This window comes from Hyalella azteca, unplaced genomic scaffold (assembly GCF_000764305.2).
Source record: "Hyalella azteca isolate HAZT.00-mixed unplaced genomic scaffold, Hazt_2.0.2 contig2960, whole genome shotgun sequence".
Lineage (NCBI taxonomy): Eukaryota > Metazoa > Arthropoda > Malacostraca > Amphipoda > Hyalellidae > Hyalella > Hyalella azteca.
Window position 1 is genome coordinate 86,910 of NW_025933217.1, and position 21,111 is coordinate 108,020.

Consider the following 21,111-nt stretch of genomic DNA (forward strand, 5'->3'; position numbering starts at 1 on the left):
TGAGGGTGGTGAGTGAGGGTGGTGAGTGAGGGTGGTGAGTGAGGGTGGTGAGTGAGGGTGGTGAGTGAGGGTGGTGAGTGAGGGTGGTGAGTGAGGGTGGTGAGTGAGGGTAGTGAGTGAGAGTGATGAGTGAGGGTGGTGAGTCACTAAGATAATCCCCCCCAGGACTGGACGGTGAAGTACTACCTACAGTTGGGGGCGGACCGCCTGAAGCTCGTGGTGGGGATCCCGACGTACGGGCGCTCCTTCACCCTCGCCGACGCAGCCTTCAGCGACTACGGCTCCGCCGCTCTGGGGCCGGGCACCGCCGGCAACTACACCAGCGAGGACGGCTTCATGGCCTTCTACGAGGTATGGCCTTCTATGAGGTATGGCCTTCTATGAGGTATGGCCTTCTATGAGGTATGGTCTTCTATGAGGTATGGCCTTCTATGAGGTATGGTCTTCTATGAGGTATGGTCTTCTATGAGGTATGGCCTTCTATAGCCTTCTATGAGGTATGGCCTTCTATGAGGTATGGCCTTCTGTGAGGTATGGCCTTCTACAAGGTGACTCGTGATCCCCACGCCGAGTGCACTATTTTCGAATGAGGATAGAATTTCGCGATGCATTTATTGCTGTTCATTTGATTTATTACTTTTTTTAATTAACCTCCTAATCACATAACCTGCCCCACCTCGCAGGTGTGCGAGGCGATGTCAGTGGGCGGGTGGGCCGCCCAGAAGCCCTTCCCTCGCTCGATGGGCCCGTTCGCCCACAAGGACGACCAGTGGGTGGGCTATGACGACGAGGGCATCGTGGCTACCAAGGTGGGTTCTTCCCTCGCCAAAATTAGTAGCCAGATCAGTCGTTAATAATGATGAAAGATGATGAATGGTTTTCTGTTAGCTGTTTGGAATATGTAAAGAGATTAATATAATTAGTGTAATTATCAGCAACATCAGCCGTAGATGAAAATTCCTTTTCTGTAAGGTGTTTGCGATGTGTAACGATATTCCGACTTATTTTTATGTATATTAGAAATTATTTGATTTCTGATGTACTCTCAACTATTGGTTAGTTTAGAAAGAATGGCTAGCAAGCTACTGAGTTTGATGTGATCAAAACCAAGAAGAAGGATCTTACATCTTTTCTGGGAGCCAGCATATACGAAAAAATGATAATTCTAACAATATATTTTCATTGCGCTCAATTAATAACTCAAAAATAAAATATCTGAGTATCAAATTATTTCAATGAACGACGTGCAATTCACGGTATTTATAGCACATATTCACACAGGCAGGTTGAGATAAGTGCAGGTCCTTGATATTAAAATAATCACTATCAATAACGTATAATTTACGATAAATTTCCGCAGGCCGTGCGTGTACGTGTTTGACTTCGTTATTAAAATCATAACGAGCAATTACGTACAATTTACGATAAATTCCCACAGGTGGCATACGTGTGGAACACCGATATCAAAATTGTCACGATCGAAAACATATAATATACGATACATGCCTTCCATATGTCGCAGACGGGTTATATACGGGCAACGACTTCGAAATTATCACAATCAATGACATATAATTTACCATTGACGCCGTCCATATGGTGCAGGTGGGGTACGTTACGGGGCCACGATATAAAAATTATCACCAACAATAACACATAATTTACGATGCATTCCCGCAGGCAGTGAATTTGCCGGACCTCGATTTTAAAATTATCAAGATCAATAACGTATAACTTTCGATACATACCCTATTCATGCCGCAGTCGAGGTATATTAGTATGTGCTGGACCACGATATTCAAATTATCACAATTAATGACCAATAATTTACAATATATACCGCAGGCAGCGTACGTACGCGACAACGGGCTGGGGGGCATCATGTTCTGGAGTCTGGACACGGACGACTTCCACGGGGTGTGCAGCGGCCGCCCCTACCTGCTCGTCGAGACTGGCAAGGCGGCGCTGCTCAGCGACGCTCATACGCAGCTTAACGCGCTCGATGCTGGGTAATGATGGGATATGGTGACGGTCATTACATTATGATCATTACAATAAGATCATTACAATAAGATCATTACATTACGATCATTACAATCAGGTCATTACAATAAGATCATTACAATAAGATCATTATAATAAGATCATCAGATCGCGATAATTACGTTACGATAATTACAATACGATCATTACAATCAGATCATTGCATTACGATAATTACAATAAGATCATTACATTACGATCATTACAGTACGATCATTACATTACGACCATTACATTACGATCATTACATTACGATGATTACAATAAGATCATTATTTAAAATCATTATCTTACGATTTTTGCATTATAATCCTTACATTATGATTTTTACATCACGATCATTACGTTGGAGGATAGTTTAGTGAAAATGTTGGATAACGAATGTATAATTTAATGGAGGTTACTTGCTCTGAGGGCTACAACGAGTTCTATGCACGCTATGCCAAAATCTTATGACATTTATGCTATTGATGACACAAGCTGCGACGAGCAAACGATTATAAACTTTTCTGTTTTACGGTATTTGCATTAATTCTAATGATCTACTTGGAAATAATGTTCGTTTCATTCACTTGTTTTGGAATTTATGTTGGAAGAGCTAAATGCCAGAACTAAAAACATAATTGAATAAAGACATGGAAAACATGAATAACATGTACAAAATAAAGTTGGAGGTTGTATTGAATACTTAACATTTCTTATCAATTTGAGGTTAGTAAAATCGTTCAACTCAGTCGCACGACAGCTCTACAACTGGTATAAAACACATATATTAATGTATTGGGCTACCCAAGGTCTATCAGTTCAAAGACCAATTTACTTCTAAGTGGGCGAGTCAAATTTCTATAATTTCCAATGTCATAATAATGATAATAAAAAATTTCGCATCGTTCCCGATGGTTTTGTGTTTTTATCGCACATGATTTTTTCCTCAGGTCTAAGTGGACTTCAGACCTTTTCTCGACCCCCGCGCCCCCGACCACCCCCAGCCCAGTGCCCAGTGAGTAACGGACATAAGAAATTATTCTCCTATACTATTAAAAATTTTCGTCTTGATGTGAAAACCCTTAAAAAATTTCGAAATCGTTCAGACCCTTTGTTTTTTTTTTCAAAATAGTTGCATTTATTTTCAATAAATTGAAAATTTTCATAAAAAGTATTATTCGCATATTATGTTTGAATTTACCTGGTTGGCGCTAAATTAAAGTTGTCATTGCTGCTCGACATCGAAAACTTTCTGCGTATATAAAGTATTTCAGGGAGATTGTTGTTACCGATGTTTCAGGCAAAACGCACTTCTTCTGATTGAAGATAAATCCTCAAAGTTCGCAAATAATGAATTAAAAAAATGTAACACATGAAATACACGATTCCTATACTACACGTATGGAAATGATGCACGTAGTTTAATATAATATTCCAAGAACCACCCGCATCATATAGCATTAATTAGTCAAGAAAAATAATGCAATGATAATGCAATTTAATTTAATGCAATGATAATTAAATAATGCAATTTGCGATGTCAGGTTTTACATGCAAGAGAGAAGGCTTCCACCCAAACCCCGACAACTGCCACCAGTACTACTGGTGCCTCGCCAGCGGCGGCGATTTGACGGCTCATGCCTTCACCTGTCCCTCAGGTACTACATTTATTGTCTGTTATGCATTATTATCCTCATAATATGCCAATCAGATACTGAAATTCCCTTCAATTATGCATTCATATTCTCCTACCTCGCCCTGTCAGTCTGACAAGTGCTGTTTGTAAGGTAATGGAATCTGTTGTGAGGTGAGGGATAGGATTTTCGATCACTTGACTGTTCACCGTCTCTAAGCAGACTGTCAACTTGGCTTTATTGCCGGTAGATCCTGCACCACTAACTTATTGTCTACGTTGAACGATTGGACTCGCCTGCTGCACGAAAGGGAGCCAGTGGATGCATTGAACCTCGATTTTGCCAAAGCATTTGACAGTGTTCCGCATAAGCGGCTATCGCGTAAAGTGTCTTTGGGAATTTAGGAAACGTACTCCAATGGATCAGAGATTTTCCAGTAGGCAGAAGACAACGTGTCAGTATTAACGGAACCGTATCAGACTGGGCATCAGTGCGCAGTGACGTGCCACAAGGAAGCGTTCTTGGACCCATTTTGTTCGTTGCTTTTATAAACGATTTGCCAGAAGTAGTGTCCAGCGTGTGCTCCATGTATGCCGACGGCACAAAAGTTTATAATGCAGTGCAGGATGCGTCAAATAAAGCGCAATTCCAAGATGATCTAGACTGTTTAGTCAACTGGGCTGATACGTGGCAACTACGGTTTAATGCTGACAAGTGTAAAGTACTTCGCCTCGGGGAGAACAACGAACAACAAGATTACAGTGTGAGAAGACATGGTTGCAACGAGAGAGTAATGATTGAAAAGTCTAGTGTGGAAAAAGATTTGGGACTTTATGTCGACAGGGAGCTGAAATTTTCTAAGAATGTTGAAACGCAAGCTAATAAATCCAATCAACTTGGACTGATCAGACGCTCTTACTAGTACTTAGATGCAGAAGCGATGAAGCAGTTGTTTGTCGCTGTCGTGCACCCGAGACTAGGTTTGGAAACGCCGTGTGGTCACCAAAACTTAAAAATAAAAAAAACTATTAGAGAGTGTTCAAAGACGTGCAACAAAGATAATTCCAGGCTTGAAAGGCAAGGAACGATACTAGAATTTGAAACAAGAACCAACACTAGGGGCCACGGCTAGAAACAAAAAAAAAACTGCGTTGCAACACATCCACGAGACAACATTTCTTCTCTCTTCGAGCCACTGATATGTGTAACAGCCTATCTAATTACATCGTTGACGCTCTGAGTATGAACGCTTTCAAGAATATATGATATGATAGAGATATGATATGAAAAATATATGTTCAGATTTTAAATGCCTAGAACCATATCGAACCGGTGGAAGTCTAATGTACTGTTGAGCTTACTGCTAGTACTGCTGAGCTTTATAACCCTTTATGCACACAGGCCTGGTGTTCAGCAAAACTGTGGACGGATGCGAACACCCAGAGAGAGCGCGGTGTGATGAGAAGAAGAAGCGCGGTGGTGCTGGAGATACATCAGCAACTCCTACCATCCCCACAACCACTCCTTTCCCAGCTTTCGATTACGACTACTATTATGAATATGATGACCAAGACTATGTCGATGCCCCTGCTGCAACTAATGCTGGCGGTTCTGCTAGAGTGACTACAACAACAACCACGACGACTGCAAAGTGAGTAATTGAGTTCATAATTTGAGAACACGATGGAATTATAATGAAATAATTAACTGGGGAAATATTGCAGTGATGACCTAGTCTCTGCACATTTGACCTGATGATAGAATGCAAGTCTGCAAATTGCTCTCCTGAAGCACTCCTGTTATATTGCCTGCTGTTGTAGCCATATATTATTTATATGTTAAAGAACAGTTGAACTCAGTTAACTTGCATTTCTTGTTGTATTTTTTATTGCTGACTTTTTGAGCATTGCTTCGCAGATATTGACGTATGTATGGCATGTAAAAAGCTACACTGATAATTTGCAGGCCGGTGCGTAATTCTGGTGGTCCTCAGTTCGCCCTCACGGCGTCAGAAGGCGCAGCTGAAAATAGCGTAGCGGACGATACTAGAGCTAAATCTCGCAGCCGGCCGCAGTACCAGAGCATCTCGAGAGACAGGTAGAGGTGTTAGGGAAGCTTTTAAAAATTTTCATTGTTAATTTAATGAAACTTTTCGAATTATTATTTTCAAGATTTTCCTAGCAAATGCTAATTAATTTAATCTATTGATTTGTCCAAAAGATCCCAAGTGGCTCCAGTTGACGCAGAAGTTGAAGATCCTGCAGGTTCAGGGGGCAGCAATGCTCGTCGACCACCAGTATACACGAACATTCAACGGGATCGACCCTCGACCGAGGCTCCCCTGCAAGGAGATGCAGACTATCCTGATGGTAGCGTGACACCTTCATCTCGACTCAATTACGTGACCATTGCACGTCAACGACCCTCCACAACTGAACCTACAGCAGGAAACCAAGCCCCAGGCAGTCATGATTCACCATCACAATCAGATTTACAGTACGTAACTATTCGTAGATCCCGACCCTCTACCCCGTCCCCCGATGTTACCACTGAGCAGGCATCTAACTTGCTTAGTGTTGATTCCAGCTCTTTTAGGCAGAGACCAGCTAGAATTGAAACTGCAACTGAAACTACAACCACCACAACCACCACTCCAAGACCTGCCAGAATTGTGGTTCCAGATGCATTGTTGCAACCAGTAACTCCGAGCGTTATCCACCGTTTGAATTTGGATCCCAGAAAAAAACAAAGACAGAAACCACAAACCGTTCCTTTGTCAAGAGAGCGTTCGCGGTCTTCTAGTAGAACAGCGGTCCTTGGTGACCCGACAGAAGAAACTTTACTTGATGGTGAATTGTATGAATATGAATACTACTACGATGAACTACCTCCAGAAGAGGAGTTAACGCCAAGCGTATTGAACTCCCCAATTTCAGAAGGCAAAGAATTGTCCCCTGCACAACCAGATGAGCAGTTGGCCAATCCAGCAGAGACTGATGGTAAGCAGTCGGAAGTTATAACAACTGAGCTGAGTATTGACGAACCGGTCGAAGAGAATCTTGGTGAACCTGCTGACCCAACAACGCAAAGAACCACACTGAACCTACTTGCAGGTTTCCCTGCCGTGGCAGAGTCTGCGACGGCCTCGCCAGATTCCGAAGTCCATGAACCTGCTGTGGACTCCGCGAGGTACTGGCATGAAGCCGTTTTCTCGAAGCGAATAATAATTTCTTCCATTTACCTGCTTATTTCTTTCATCTATTACCAGAAATCGATTCAATCTGTGAATTTGACTTCAACATTAAAGTATCTTCCAATTCAAAGCCGGCTACAGAAACTCATAATAAGGGTTTATAGTGAAAGCGGCTCTAAATGAAGCTTATTAACCATAGTTTGTTAACTTATAGTAATCTGTCTGATAGATGGTTTGTGATCGATAGATGGATGTTCGAAGATGGAATCCCATTTGAAAACCCCATCATCTGATTCTACTCGTAGTCTTAGAGGAGCATGAGTGGTACTTCGGAATTTAGAACGTTACACCTCGTCTGACATCGCTACCGAACATCTAATTAAAGTGTAAACGGATATCAAATATTTCTTTGCGTTTAGTTTATATTTTTTTTCAAAAATCAGCCTCCTTTTAATGTGATTGTACAAGTTCTACCGATAACACAGGTGGTATTGACTTTATTGTCTACTTTTTCTCATTTTTCTATCGCCTCTCAGTTAACATGGGCAACTGGTGCAGAATTTTTTGGGAAAAAGTTGGCTATTTAATTTTGGGATTTCTCTACTTTTGCCTTATTATATTTATTACCTTGTTGGACGATACAAATACATCGAATAGAAAACAGAGTATTACGACACATCTCTCAACTGCTCTAATCATGAACTTCTTATATTAGGTGCTACGTAATAACGTTGAACAATGTATGTTAGTGTCATTGTACAGATATTGAAATTCTCTGCCTCATGGTAGGTGAACTGCACCATTAATTTAGTGTCTGGTAATATTTCATGCACGGTTACAGTTTATTTACGATGCGAACTCAAATGTTGGCAAAGATTTGTGATTGTCTGCACTAAGAAATATTAAATGACGTAGCGATCATTAAATTCGTAGAGAAGATTGACTTCAGTGTAATTAAATCGATTTTGTGCTCGCTTGCATGCCATTGATAGCTGCACGTTCTTCTCGCTTACAATAATTAATTTGCTCTTCTAACAATAGCCTTTTTCCCGTCATGCAGTATAAATTTTCGTACGTATTGGAACGCCATTGCCGCGCATTATATATTTGAATACTATCCATTTTTTTATTTGATTGTATATTGTATATGCATATTTTATAGCTCATTGTGTTCTCCGAAGCGTACCTTTAAAATTCAGCAATTAACTGAAGTATTTTATACGATACAAATGGAAATTTTCATCGAACGCGTTTGCGCAGGGTTGATGAAGAGGAGGCATTTGAAGTAACATCTCCTTCAAGCTCTACCACCGCCGCTACCACCACAACCACCACAACCACCACGAGCGAGCCCACTACCAGGCGGGTAGCAAGGCTACCTCCTCGACCCACTGGACAACCATCTTCTGGTACCAACAACCCAATTACCCCCGCTAGACAGCCCACTTCGCGGTTCACGCCTGGGAACCGTTCACGGTTCACACCAGCGTCGGTTAGTAGTCAAGTTAGAGCTTTTGTTATTAGTTTTTGATTAAATTCAATAATCATGCTCATACTACACAATTATCTCTATAAAATAATCTACAAGTCAATGGTTTGCAAAATAAAAGTTGATAATACTCTCTCTATTAATAATTAATCTCAACACTTATCATTTCCCCACTGAAAACAGTCAAATGTCCTCATTAAAAAATGATAATTGTTGGGCGTGATCCACCAGAATTTATCCATAATATTTTTATGACGACAGAATTCATGTCACTCTTTGAAACTACAAACTATTCTCACCCAGTTTTGTTTCTGTAAACTGAGTAAAAAATAAAAAGAAAATATTCAACTGGAATTTACGCACGGTTGAGCATGTTCAGGGATATAGCAGTGGGCATTGGATTGCAATAAGTTGAAACTCTAACTTTATCCCTAACTTTAATCCCTTCTTTAAAAACTTAACGCACGAAACATAGTTCAGGACACATCAAGCGTAGAATCTTTGCACAGTGTTTAGACCGAAATTAACCATGTTATACTGGCGCTGCAAATAGAGTTTTTGACTGGACATGTAGAGGTTGTGGTTTACCCACATTACTTGCACTTAGCGTGGGGTTCTATAGTTTGGGACATGTAAGGCTAGCGACGAATTTGTACAGTAACTATTAGAATTTATTACCGATAATTGAATTGCAGTGCTTGTTCTGAACTTATTTTTGCATCAGATTCAAAAACTTGTATCATATGCACGGTTTCCCAGCTCTAAATTACCTCCACTAAATTAGCTGGGTTGTCTTGTTTTGTAGAGAATTGCATGCCTCTGGTGGCGATTGAAACAAAATTAACATGATTAAATTCAATACTGTAAAAAATGAATTTCTAAATTCACAAATATCCTTCCCAGTGATTTTGACTGTAGGCTCCACATTTTCTGAGTTTTACTTCTAGCAGAAACTGGTGCAAACTTATTTTACATAAGAAGTCGTAAATTTCTGAATAGTCGTTCTCAGTTTTAGAGTGCATGTATACGAAATTATTGTTAAAAATGTTAGTATTTAAAATAATAGATAGTTGTTGCATTCTCAAAATTTTCGCTGACAGTTTTATCACAACTGGTCATCTTATTGTTGGACATTCAATCCTGCCGCTTACGTAAGAGGGAAATTGAAGTATGCAATCTACTCATCTCAAACCACTTTGATCTCATAATCAGTGATATTAAAAAAATGCAGATGACGATATAAGTAACATGCAATAAAGCAATAAGAAAATAATAATTCTACTCATAAAACTCAAAGATATTTGATAATTCAAAAAAAGAAGAACGATAATAGATTAAAGTAAACCGAAAATGCCGTTTGCGAGGGTTTAAAGAATTTGTTTCGCAGGAAGTGAAATGGCAAGAGAATGGAGGGGCAGGGAAGAAGGTAGCTACCAGTGCACTACTACTTACGACTCTACTGACACTAGTAGTTACCTACTGTAACTATAGGAACTGACTGACTTACACACATGGACTTTTGCTTGCTGACTTGGTAAGATGTGTACCTGCTGACATTAAGAGCTGGCTACTTTTACTAGTGCTTGAATACTTTTACTATAAGTTACCTACTTATTCTGGTTGTTTTAATTAAATTATACCAATTACTTATTATTATTAATTATTAATCAATGCTAATTAATTGGTATTAATTTTAGCTCCGACTTTATAATATCAGCTGACTTTTTATATTCGAAGTCGCCTATTGACTGAAGTGGTTGCCAACTGATATTAGTAGTGGTTACGCATTTTATTGAAAGGCTTCCATAAGTCATAAGTTCTTGGACTCGGTTGTGTATATTGATATTACCTTGCATGTTTTGAATGAATCAGGCATATATATCTTGTCCCGCATGCTTTGAATGAATCATGTACATTTACATTACCCCCGCATGTTATATTGGGTCATGTATGTTGCTGTTATTCAGTATGGTTCACTTTTCTGGGCATTACATTTATTGTACGAGCTCAAGAGAATGAAAATTCATGTGCAAGTTCTTCCTGTTCCTGAGGATAATTGGTTTTAAAACAAACCTATAGCTTTATTTGAAATTCGGGCCTCGATCAGGTATTTGAAAATTGTAACAATATTCTAAATTCATTAGCCATCTCCCATGAAATTGTAAAATAAATTTAAAAGATTAGGATGAAAATGTAATAAATATAATATAAAAAGTAGATTATATTGAGAAAGTTGATGTCAAATATCGACAACTAAAATTTTTCTGTTCGCAAGACATGATGAGGTGACGATACTTCGTATCATCACATGATACTTGACTGAGGTGATGCTACGTGTGATTATATTTTTACATCGTATATCATTGATAACTGCGCATAATCTCCTGAATTTTATTATTTTCTTATTCTTTGTCCCATTTTAGAACTATTCATTGGCAGTGGATTGCATGAGTGGCGACAATTGCCGGAGTTGAGATGGAAACTTTTTACTTCGAGCGACGAGAATATCATCTTGAACGATGTATTCTAAAGCAAAAGAGAAAAATTGATAATATATCAGTTTTTCACCAAGTGACGCATTATCCAGTTTGTTCATTCCAGTCACTGTTGGTTATCATTTTTATTCTGCCTGATAATGATGCCTGATCGAGTATGGAATATCAGCATAGAATATTATTTTTAAACATTGCGTTTCCCCCAAAAAGTGAGCTTCAGATCTCGAAAGCAGCTTAATATTTTGATTGGATTCAGCATATTTAAGAAATTAAATGATGAAATCCATACGTAAATTTACGCGGTTTTGCGAGGCATTGAAATCATTGGCGTAGATTATATAGAAATAACTCAATGCTCGAGATAAATTTCATGTTAATTAAGCATTAATTTAATTCCGTTTCTTTTTGGAGAAGCATTTCAGAGTACCTATTAAAACTTCCAACAATATTGTTACCAAAGCAAATTATATAAATCTAAGATTTCACCATATGATGAATCTGTGTATGTATCCAGCAGGACATAGAAGTCACGACGAGGCGTTCAGCTTTCCGCCCCTCAAATCGTCCAACCTCGTCTCGACCAGACGACCGTTTGGCGAACCGACCTGCTTCATCCACACGTTTCCGTCTGACACCAACTCCTGTAACTCCTGCATCAGCTTCACCTGAGCCTCCCAGGACGCGCCCATCACGACCACTCACTTCTACCAGGGTCAGGACACGACCAGTACAGCAGATCAAGTTCGGAGGGCGCGATGAAACCACAGAGGCTGTTGCAGAAACCACGTCTGCTGATGGGTTCGATGATGCCACGGAGGCCGACAAACCTGTTACTCCCAATGACCTTTTCGCGGCCTTATTCGGACCGACAAGTGCTTCTCCCATAGTTCTTTCATCAGCTCCTGATTTAGAAACATTAGAAGAGGAAAAAGTGGTTGATGAAAAAGAGAAGGCCTCTTTACCGAGTATTGAATCTTCATTGGTTGACGAAGAAATTGTGCTAAAAAGTGAAAGAGTAGAAAACGAAGAATTTATTCCTGATACAATTTCGGTGGGTTCGGAAGTCAGAGCAGCTGACGATCAATTTTCTAGAAGTACAGAAAGTTCTATTGTTTCTGAAGGAGAACTTAAGCGTCAAGGATCTCCATCGAGAACTGAAGCACCATTCAGATTCGAAGATTTCTTTACTCCTTCTACCGAAGAGGCTGTGGTGACGAGCCAGCCAGAAACTCCTGCACCAACTCGAGTAACTACTGAGAGAACGCAACGTAGGACAACCGAAGTGGTCCGAACCGCAAATCCCGCAAGAACCGAGACTCCCAGAGTGAGAACCACAACTGCTCCTGAAACCATTGAAAAAGAACTTCTGGTTGGGGATACTCCCGTTGAAGTGAAAGACTTTGATTCAACTGCCTCTTCAAAACCAGTAGATCGGGGACCTCCACAAACTCGTCAACCTTCTACCACAACAACGTCCACTAGCAGACCTCCTCCAAGGAGAGGTGGCAGACCCAAACCTCGAAGCTCGACCCAAAGACCTTCATCGCGCATTGCAGACTACGAGTACGACTACTTCTTCGACGACGACACTGCCGGGGCCCTCGACGGAACCCTTGGAGAGCTGGCAGACCTCACAGAAAAGGCATTACTTCTGAAGGACGGCGAAGTGAGGTGTTATGACACTGGGTACTTCGCTCATCCTGACTCGTGTAAGAAATTCATTTCGTGTTCTAAGACCGTACGGGGCGCCGTCCGCGGATGGGTATATACCTGTCCCCAACAGCTCGTTTTCGATCCAGTAGGTGGAATGTGTAATTGGGCCGAAGCGGTCGATTGTAAAGCACCTATTATTTAACGTTCATCATTACTCCCAAAGTAACCTCCATAATAAGATTATTCTAAAGTAATTTTTCAATTATAACTTCATTATATTGCTGAAAATTTCAGGTGTAATTTTCAGAATGTGGAATAGTCCCTTTCTTGTTATTTATTGTAAAAGGGGACGGAAATGAGATTTGTTAGGAAAAATTAAATAAAAGTCTTGTTTATGTGAGGTTGAAATAGAAATGGTCGATACTACACTTCCAGCATTGGGCGAGGACCGAAATGTGTTTTCCGAAAAGTGATTTTAATTTTGTGCAGTTCTAATCGTAAACATATCTTTGTATGATACATCATCGCATGTAATATATATTGTATACTAATTTTAGTTTGCTCTCTCTTTTGATATTCTTTTTGCTCGACTCTCGTGTAAAAATTAATTGGTGGCTGGAGATGTAAATGCAAACGAGCGTTATTTTTTGTAAGCCACTTTGAAATTATTGAAACTTCTTTAGGAGTGCAGGCAATTTGATGCGAAGGATGACATCGATATCCTAGATGCCCAACTACTGCACCTAATGTAGATATCGAACGCAGATACTCAATTTATGTTCGTAGTCTTAGAATCTCGGATACTTTTAAATTTCAATACAAGAAAAATATCTCTTATCTCATCTATTACGTTTACGTAGTAATATCCCAGAAAGAGAACTAAAGAGGCACAGATTATATCCCAGATTCTAAACTTGTATATGCGGTTGTGGCATGAAGATACTCATTTAATCAAAATAGATACGGTATCCCATATAATATAATCAATTAACGCACACTTGAAACAGCGCCAATAATTGTTCGCTCTTGTGAAGCTCTCTACAAACAATCTCTTAATTGTTGGCCGCATTGGCTGGCAGTAAATTCGAATATTTTTAGACGCGCGTAATGATATTACTTTTGATCCATAATGAAGAAACTAAAGTGCTTCATTTCGAATGAAGTGGGCCCAATTATCATGTAATTGTTTCTTATAAAGTTGCACTTTAACATTTATGGACTTTAAACTCTTCATAAATTATGAAGGTTGCTTTAAGATATCGAATTTTATGATGGGATTCGCAATGAAAACCATTTTTTCTCACTGAAATTTTAGAATTTCGGCGCATTTCGCGTATATCAAAAATTTTGTTAACTTTGTTCTTGATATTTTTAAATGACTGAAATTTAATTTTTTAAATGACTGAAATTTAATTTTTTAAATGACTGAAATTTATTTTATTTAATTAATAAAATTGCGAGAATATGAGTACTTGTTAAAATCTTGGATCTATGGTTAGGTGAAGTTCATAAACAAAATTTAAATCCAGTGCCAATGGAAACCTGAAATGAATGTCGTATAAATGCAAGATGCTGAAATACTAATTTAAGATTGAACATTACATATAGTTCAATTCAAAGAACAAGAATTATAGATGAGGAGTTGAAGATTGATAATTTAAAAAAAATGGTGCAATAAACTTCAAGCAGGAATGCCAACAGACATAGTCAGTAGTGAAAATTCAACAGTGATAAAAGACACATCCGCCGGTTAGAATATCTGAGGCCGTAGTATATCACGAACTTAAAATTGTGGGCGTGTTACAAGTGCCATGCATTTGAGTGCACACATGGACACGTTATGGATTGAGTGCACACATGGACACGTTATGGATTGAGTGCACACATGGACACGTTATGGATTGAGTGCACACATGGACACGTTATCTCAGGCACTATTGCTGAGGCACCACGTGTACAAGAGGTGTGTCTGTATGATGTGTACATGGCATGTACATTCCGTGGGCAAGACGTGTCCATGGTGCGTGAATGGTAAGCGAGCACGACGTTTGCATGTAGTGTGCACGATGTATTTGTGAATTATGCATGACGTGTACAAGACGTGTGTCTGATGTGTACATGGCGTGTACATTTCGTGGGCAAGACGTGTTCAAGATGCGCGAATGATAAGCGCGGATGACGTTGCATGATTTGTGCACCATGTGTTCGTGATGTATGAATGACTTGAACAAGACGTGTGCGTGTCGCTTATATTGCGTGCAAATGATGTGTAAAGGACATGTTCGTGTGCGAGTACGCCCCAGGTGCCTTGTAAGTAAATAAATAAATCTCCAGCGTTTGCCACGAACTGCATTCATTATCCTTGCATAGATAAGGATCGTCGAAATTATTTAATGAACTTCGTATATAACGTATATTTTATTGGTCGAAGTAAATTTTAACTCGAATACCGTTCCTAGGTATCAATGGAATTACTATGAAACAAATTTGGTGTAGGATGGATACGAAGCTTTGTTAGTTTAGTGTTGGATGGATACGAAGCTTTGTTAGTTTAGTGTAGGATGGATACGAAGCTTTGTTAGTTTAGTGTAGGATGGATACGAAGCTTTGTTAGTTTAGTGTAGGATGGATACGAAGCAATGTTAGTTTAGTGAAGGATGGGTACTAAATTCAGTGTTTGTAGCTTAGTGTGTAATTACTTGGTTCTAGAATGGAAAATAGACCTTACTCATACCATAATTTCTTAGTATGAACCCTATAAATTGCGGTCAAAATTTTGGCATAACGCACACATTTTTATCTACCAGCCTCTCATGATTTTTCTCAAAATTTGCAAGATTTCTGATTCGAATGCTGTATTGAAGGACCTGATAACGAAATTTGTGAAAATGGCAAGTACAAAATATTACCAATTAATCAAATACATTGATACCAGTATTTTCATACAAGATATAATGCAATAATCACAAGTAATATGAATTGCATTAATAATAAAAAAGAATTGGGTGAAGCATAAGCATAATCAATTGAATCTGGTGATTGAACGGACAAGTTAACATCAGGGCTAAGAGAACAGACGACTGCAGGTCGGAACAAAATGTAACTAGATGCGTTTCTATGATATTGTGATTAGAATGAATAAATTATCTTCAGTCGTCGAATTATTGTAGGCTTCAGAAGAGTGGTTCGACTCGTAGCAAGAGATGTAATGCTTCTTGTTTGAACTCGTCATAAATTTTATCCATTGTTCGGTGACGGAAATTTCCCTCATGTTATTTTTGCTCACATTATTTTAGGCAGAACTGAGGCTATTATTTGCTCGCTGTTCCGAGCAGGTCGTAAATAGCGAGCAGCGCTCCATAAATCTTAGGACTTCTGGTGCTGGCGTCTAGCGTCAGCCTCGCAGCTGACATTCCAGCGCTACTTTCACGCCAGACAATCGCCCGTGACACTCAAGTGTGACACTCTAGTGTGATACTCTAGTGTGACACTTGCGTGTGACACTCTAGTGCGACACTTGCGTGTGACACACTAGTGTGACACTCTAGTGTGACACTTGCGTGTGATACTCTAGTGTGACACTTGCATGTGACACTCTAGTGTGACACTTGCGTGTGATACTCTAGTGTGACACTTGTGTGTGACACTCTAGTGTGACACTTGCGTGTGACACTCTAGTGTGACACTTGCGTGTGATACGCTAGTGGGAACCTCGAGTGTGACACTTGCGCGTTATACTCAAGCGTCACACTACGGTGTAACAATCTAATGCTATTCTTTCGTAAGACACTAGTGTAACACTTGCGTGTAGCACTGCTGCGAGTTGTAGGATCAGCTGTGAGTCATACTCGTGAGTTCAACTCACCTGAGACACTTGCTTGTGGTATGACATGTTGAGTGCTCCTTTAGATGGAACGAACTGAAGAATTTGGTTATTTGCTTGGCCAGCAATTTTCTATCTATTCGACGTCAAACGTGCCCATTAGCCTACACAACTCTTATTTTTGTAGATGAGTTTCCTCGCCAAGTTGCTTCACACATGCAAAGATGACAGGAAAACCTTCCTCTTGACGGAGTACTGGGCAGCCAGCGCTGCATCATGTAACTTCCAAACTCACTGGACGCGCCAGCTTCTCTCCTCCCATAATCCAACGGCAGAGATGGAGCATCCATGTTGTCATAAAGCAGGTTTAACAACAGCGCAAAATAACAGTATTGGTTCCGCTGCAGAAAAAGATACATCCATTAAAGTTAAAACTGTGGCCAATGCCGATACACACCCACACACGCTGTACACCATCAATCCCTCACACACCCCATACACATCCCACACACTCCACACGCCACTCCTTCACACATACGCACCGCATACACACCATACACCTCGCTATCCTTTAACAAGTCTCGGAAAGCGATTGTCCCTCTGAATAGAACTTTGACAGCAGCTCTGTTGATTAATGAGGGTATCTATCACAGTTCCTCCCTTCTCTCGCTGGTACGGAAATTAAAATCTTTAAGTTCGCACTCTCAAAGTTATGGACCAGTCCGGTTATCATTGTCCATGTGTACAAGATGACATACATCTTCTGCCATCCATCTGACCACGGACGTGAAGGTTCACCGGACCGCTTCCAGCTACCGCAATGATCCCACTATGAACGGAATACACAGCTGGCAGCAGTACTCCGTGACAGGGGTCACAGGGGCTCTGAAGCGTTTGATCATAGTTTTATTTTTTGTTCCGCAAGATCCACTCGATCGATCTTTCACCTGCCGCTTGCACTTATAGCAACTATGTGGTCACCAAACTTGACTTTGGCACTTTTCTTTACTCCAAGGCTGCGAACAAGTTGCTTCGCCCCAACTAGTGTTCCGTCCCATGCCAGGTGGCTGTGATCAATCCCGACTCTTCTGATATAACTGAAACTCAAACTTGGTCTCGTTGAATTGCATCTTGTTCATCAGGGCAAAATCATATATTGCAGACATGCCTTCTTGCATGCTTCTCACAATCCGCCCTGGCCGCATGCGTCATCAGTACCCCACCGTTGGCAAATGATGATGTGCTTCCTTCTATGTCTACGTCGACAATGTGAAAGAATAAAAAGATCGGATTAAGCACCGTCTCCTGAAGTAGTCCTCTTTTATCTCTCTGCTCGCTTGACCTTGCCTCTTCAAAAGCGCCAGCTTGTAATCTGTCGGTAACAAGGTTGTGGATCTACGCCGAAAACTCTCCTCCGACCCAGATCGAGTAGTATTAGTTTTTTGGCGGTCAACTTCATCAAAACCTTTGCAAAGTCCACGTTGGCCCCATCCTCCTGTTTGGCGAAAATTTCTTGGTGATGCTCCAGTAACTGGTAGATGCAAGAACAATTTCGCTGGCAATCATATTGTTTTTGATTGAATAGCTCAGCGTCACACAAATACTACTCTAATCCCACGATTAGACCAAGGCCACGACCTTTTTCAAATACCTTGATTACATTGGTGTTCGTGTCACTAATCGACAATTATGGGTCCGACACTTTCACCCATATTGCAGACGGAAGTTATCAGTACAATACTATTTAGTTTCTTGGAATTTTCCTCCTCTCAGCGATGCATTCCAGAGCAAAATCAGTAGGTCCTTCAGTGTTCCTATATACGCGTTAGCGCATTGACTCCATCCGGACAAATCTCCTCTCAGAGTCGACAAGTCTCTTCTCCACACAGCATACATACCCCACACGCCCTACACACCCCATACACATCCCTCAAACCCATCCACATCCCTCACATCCCATACATATCCCTTAGTCCCTACGCAAGCTAAAAATCCATCCATTCATCCCATTCCACACACTCCGTACATGGACATCCCTCACATCCCAAATACCGCACACACTTTATTCACACCACAAACACGCACCGCGAACTCACCCCTAATACAGAATATTATCATGCCGATATTTTAAAGTAATAATTTTTAGCCGCACAGGCGCAGGCTGTTGCATCATTTATTATAAATCTTCATCAAACTCTCTCCCTACTTACGCGGTATTTTTTGGGGGCAATATTTGCGTAACCTGCGTAAGTATTTAGGATGGGCTCGGCAGGTCTCAGGCTTGCGCCTGCTGCTTAGCCTGAAATTTTTGCTAAGCTCGGTAAACTTCGGTCATCGATCACTGCGACTCGGCCTCGTTTGCAGCCAAGAGTTGTTCACAAGAACGTTACGATAATTGTATCTCTAATCTATGTCGTAAACTGAGTTTTCGTGATAGGGACAGAAATAAGCGATTTGTATATGAGTTACAAATTGGTACATGATTACACACAGGAAAAATGTATAGGGAAAATGGCTATGTTGTGATGAGCGTAAATGTCACCCTCATATCTGAGATTTCAGGAATTTTGACGAAGTTCTCATTTCAACAAACTTTCATTCCTAAATATATAAGGTTTTTTTACGTGTAAACAGTTTGTCTCGAGCCATCACGACTGGCTATTGCTTTTGTAACGGAATTATTTGTACGTTTCTACATGCATGTTTATCAGTGAATATACTATAGAATATTTATACTTTTCTGATTTGTTTTTCGACGTTTTTACGCATAATAAAAAAATTCAGATATATTCCCCTGGTTTTAGCCATTGCCATATTTGAAATCAAATTTTTGCAACGCAGTTTATATGGAAATCTTGAATTCTCGCGCAAACTGCGCGGGAATTCAAGACGCTGGCGCGGCCGTGGCTGCGGTGATTGCGCTTCTTGTTTACGGACGGCGGTGAGATTGGCACAACAGTTCATGGTCGTCAAATTCCGTTCTTTATTATTTAAGTTTTTAAGTTTCTATTAAGTTTTGTTTTCAGTTTTTAGAGTTTCTATTAAGTAGAGTTTTTAATAGCAACATTTCGGATTTATTCGAAAATTGTTTAGATTTTTGTAGATCACATATTAATCGAATTGTTTTACTAGAATTTAAAACTCTAAAATGTGGTTAAAAGAAGGAGAATATGTTAAAGATATTCGGTAAAAATATTTGCTCGTAAAGTTATTCAATTTTGAGGTTTCATTCGATCATTTTGCTATCCAATTTCCACGGCATCATCTCGGCTTCAATCATACGTCATCGAATTCCAGGACGTCTCGTTGGCTTCGTTCCCAATTCCCGTTCCGGACAAGAAAATCATTCCCGGGCCTAAATGATAATAATAATAATAATAATAATAATAATAATAATAATAATAATAAAACGCTATTACGCTAATTACGCTATTAAAAAGTTTTAAATATGTGCATAATAATTATTTTAAAATTAATTAATCATTCTAAATTTAAAGCGCTAAGGAAAGTAAGAGTATGCAGTAAGTGAACGATATACATGAGGGATGAGGGTAAATGCCTGGGTCAGTTGCGCTGGGGGCGCCGTCGTGTGAGGTTGTGTGTGTGTGTAGCTCCCGTACCTCTTCAGCTCGGGTATCACCGGCCGTCGGTGGCGTTCTAATGCAGCGAGGTCAAATGCGTGGTCTAATGTTACATGCGTTAGAAATTTAACATAGCCATAAATTAATGACACATAAATAAATAAATGACACATAAATAAATAAATGACACATAAATAAATAAATGACACATAAATAAATTCTCGACACATAAATAAATAAATGTGTCGAGAATATAATTAGGAGCGTAAATGTTATCTGTGTGAACGTTATAATATCAAGAAAACAGATTTGTTTTCTAAAAGAGCCACTTGCTTCTTGTCCTCTGAAATTTATTAATTAAAAATTTTGAGCGTCGCTTCGTATAAATTCAGTTTTAATTTCATAGCACGCGTGAATATATATACGAAAATACAGAAAATAATCGCAAGGCGAAATTTTATAAACATTTTGAGACCAGTCACTAATTACCCTAATTCAGCCAGATGAATATTGAATGGAGATAATACTTACATATTTATTTTATTTTACGCTACATTCAACAATTAATCTTATAATTCACCAATTACCCGTTTCCAATACGAAAAAATTGATCAAATGTTTTTAGTTAGAAGGTCACATAAAATTGATGCAATTAATGCATTGGCTCAGTCATTGAATTTATGGATTATGAGTATTCAGCGGAAAATATTTTTTTTGGTTGCAAAATTGAAACTATTTCCATTGCAAATGCATGCATTTAAAAAAAGTCTGTATTCGCATGAGGTTTTGAATACATTTTTATGCGAACGATATTTCCAATAAATATTTTGTAATCTTATCTTCAAGGATTAAATCTAAGGGCTAAGTAAATTTCCTTCTCCCCTAATTTGTGTTTTTTCATAAAGCGGATCAAGGCGCTTATGACATTTCTTGTGATCCGGATGCTGCCTCGTAATCCGTTTTAAATTACGACCTCTGATCGTAATCAACCTGCTTCTCAGTCTACTTCCGGTTTTAGCGACATTTTTAGCCGACGTATTTTCCTAATAAATTATTACTGGGCACCGAAGCTCGGTAATAATTTTAATGAAGATTTTTTAGAATAAGAAAATAATTTTATATATTCCGATGCAGAGTGGGTGAGGAATTCATCTAGATTTTATACTTGCCATCTAATATAAGTTTACCGTGCAAAGTTTAGCACATGATTACAAA

General features: G+C 39.6%; 1 protein-coding gene across 1 annotated transcript in view; it reads left to right on the plus strand.

Moving 5' to 3' along the window:
• The window catches only part of LOC108681426 (mucin-5AC), a gene marked incomplete in the record, with an annotated part of 40,712 nt that extends 27,669 nt beyond the window's left edge, over positions 1-13,043 (plus strand). Inside the window, 10 exon segments of the mRNA XM_018170452.2 lie at positions 166-351; positions 684-809; positions 1,846-2,009; positions 2,979-3,043; positions 3,573-3,686; positions 5,064-5,313; positions 5,628-5,759; positions 5,883-6,851; positions 8,116-8,347; positions 11,357-13,043. Coding sequence (XP_018025941.1) covers positions 166-351; positions 684-809; positions 1,846-2,009; positions 2,979-3,043; positions 3,573-3,686; positions 5,064-5,313; positions 5,628-5,759; positions 5,883-6,851; positions 8,116-8,347; positions 11,357-12,694 — 3,576 coding nt within the window.
• Between the last annotated feature and the right edge of the window lie 8,068 nt (positions 13,044-21,111).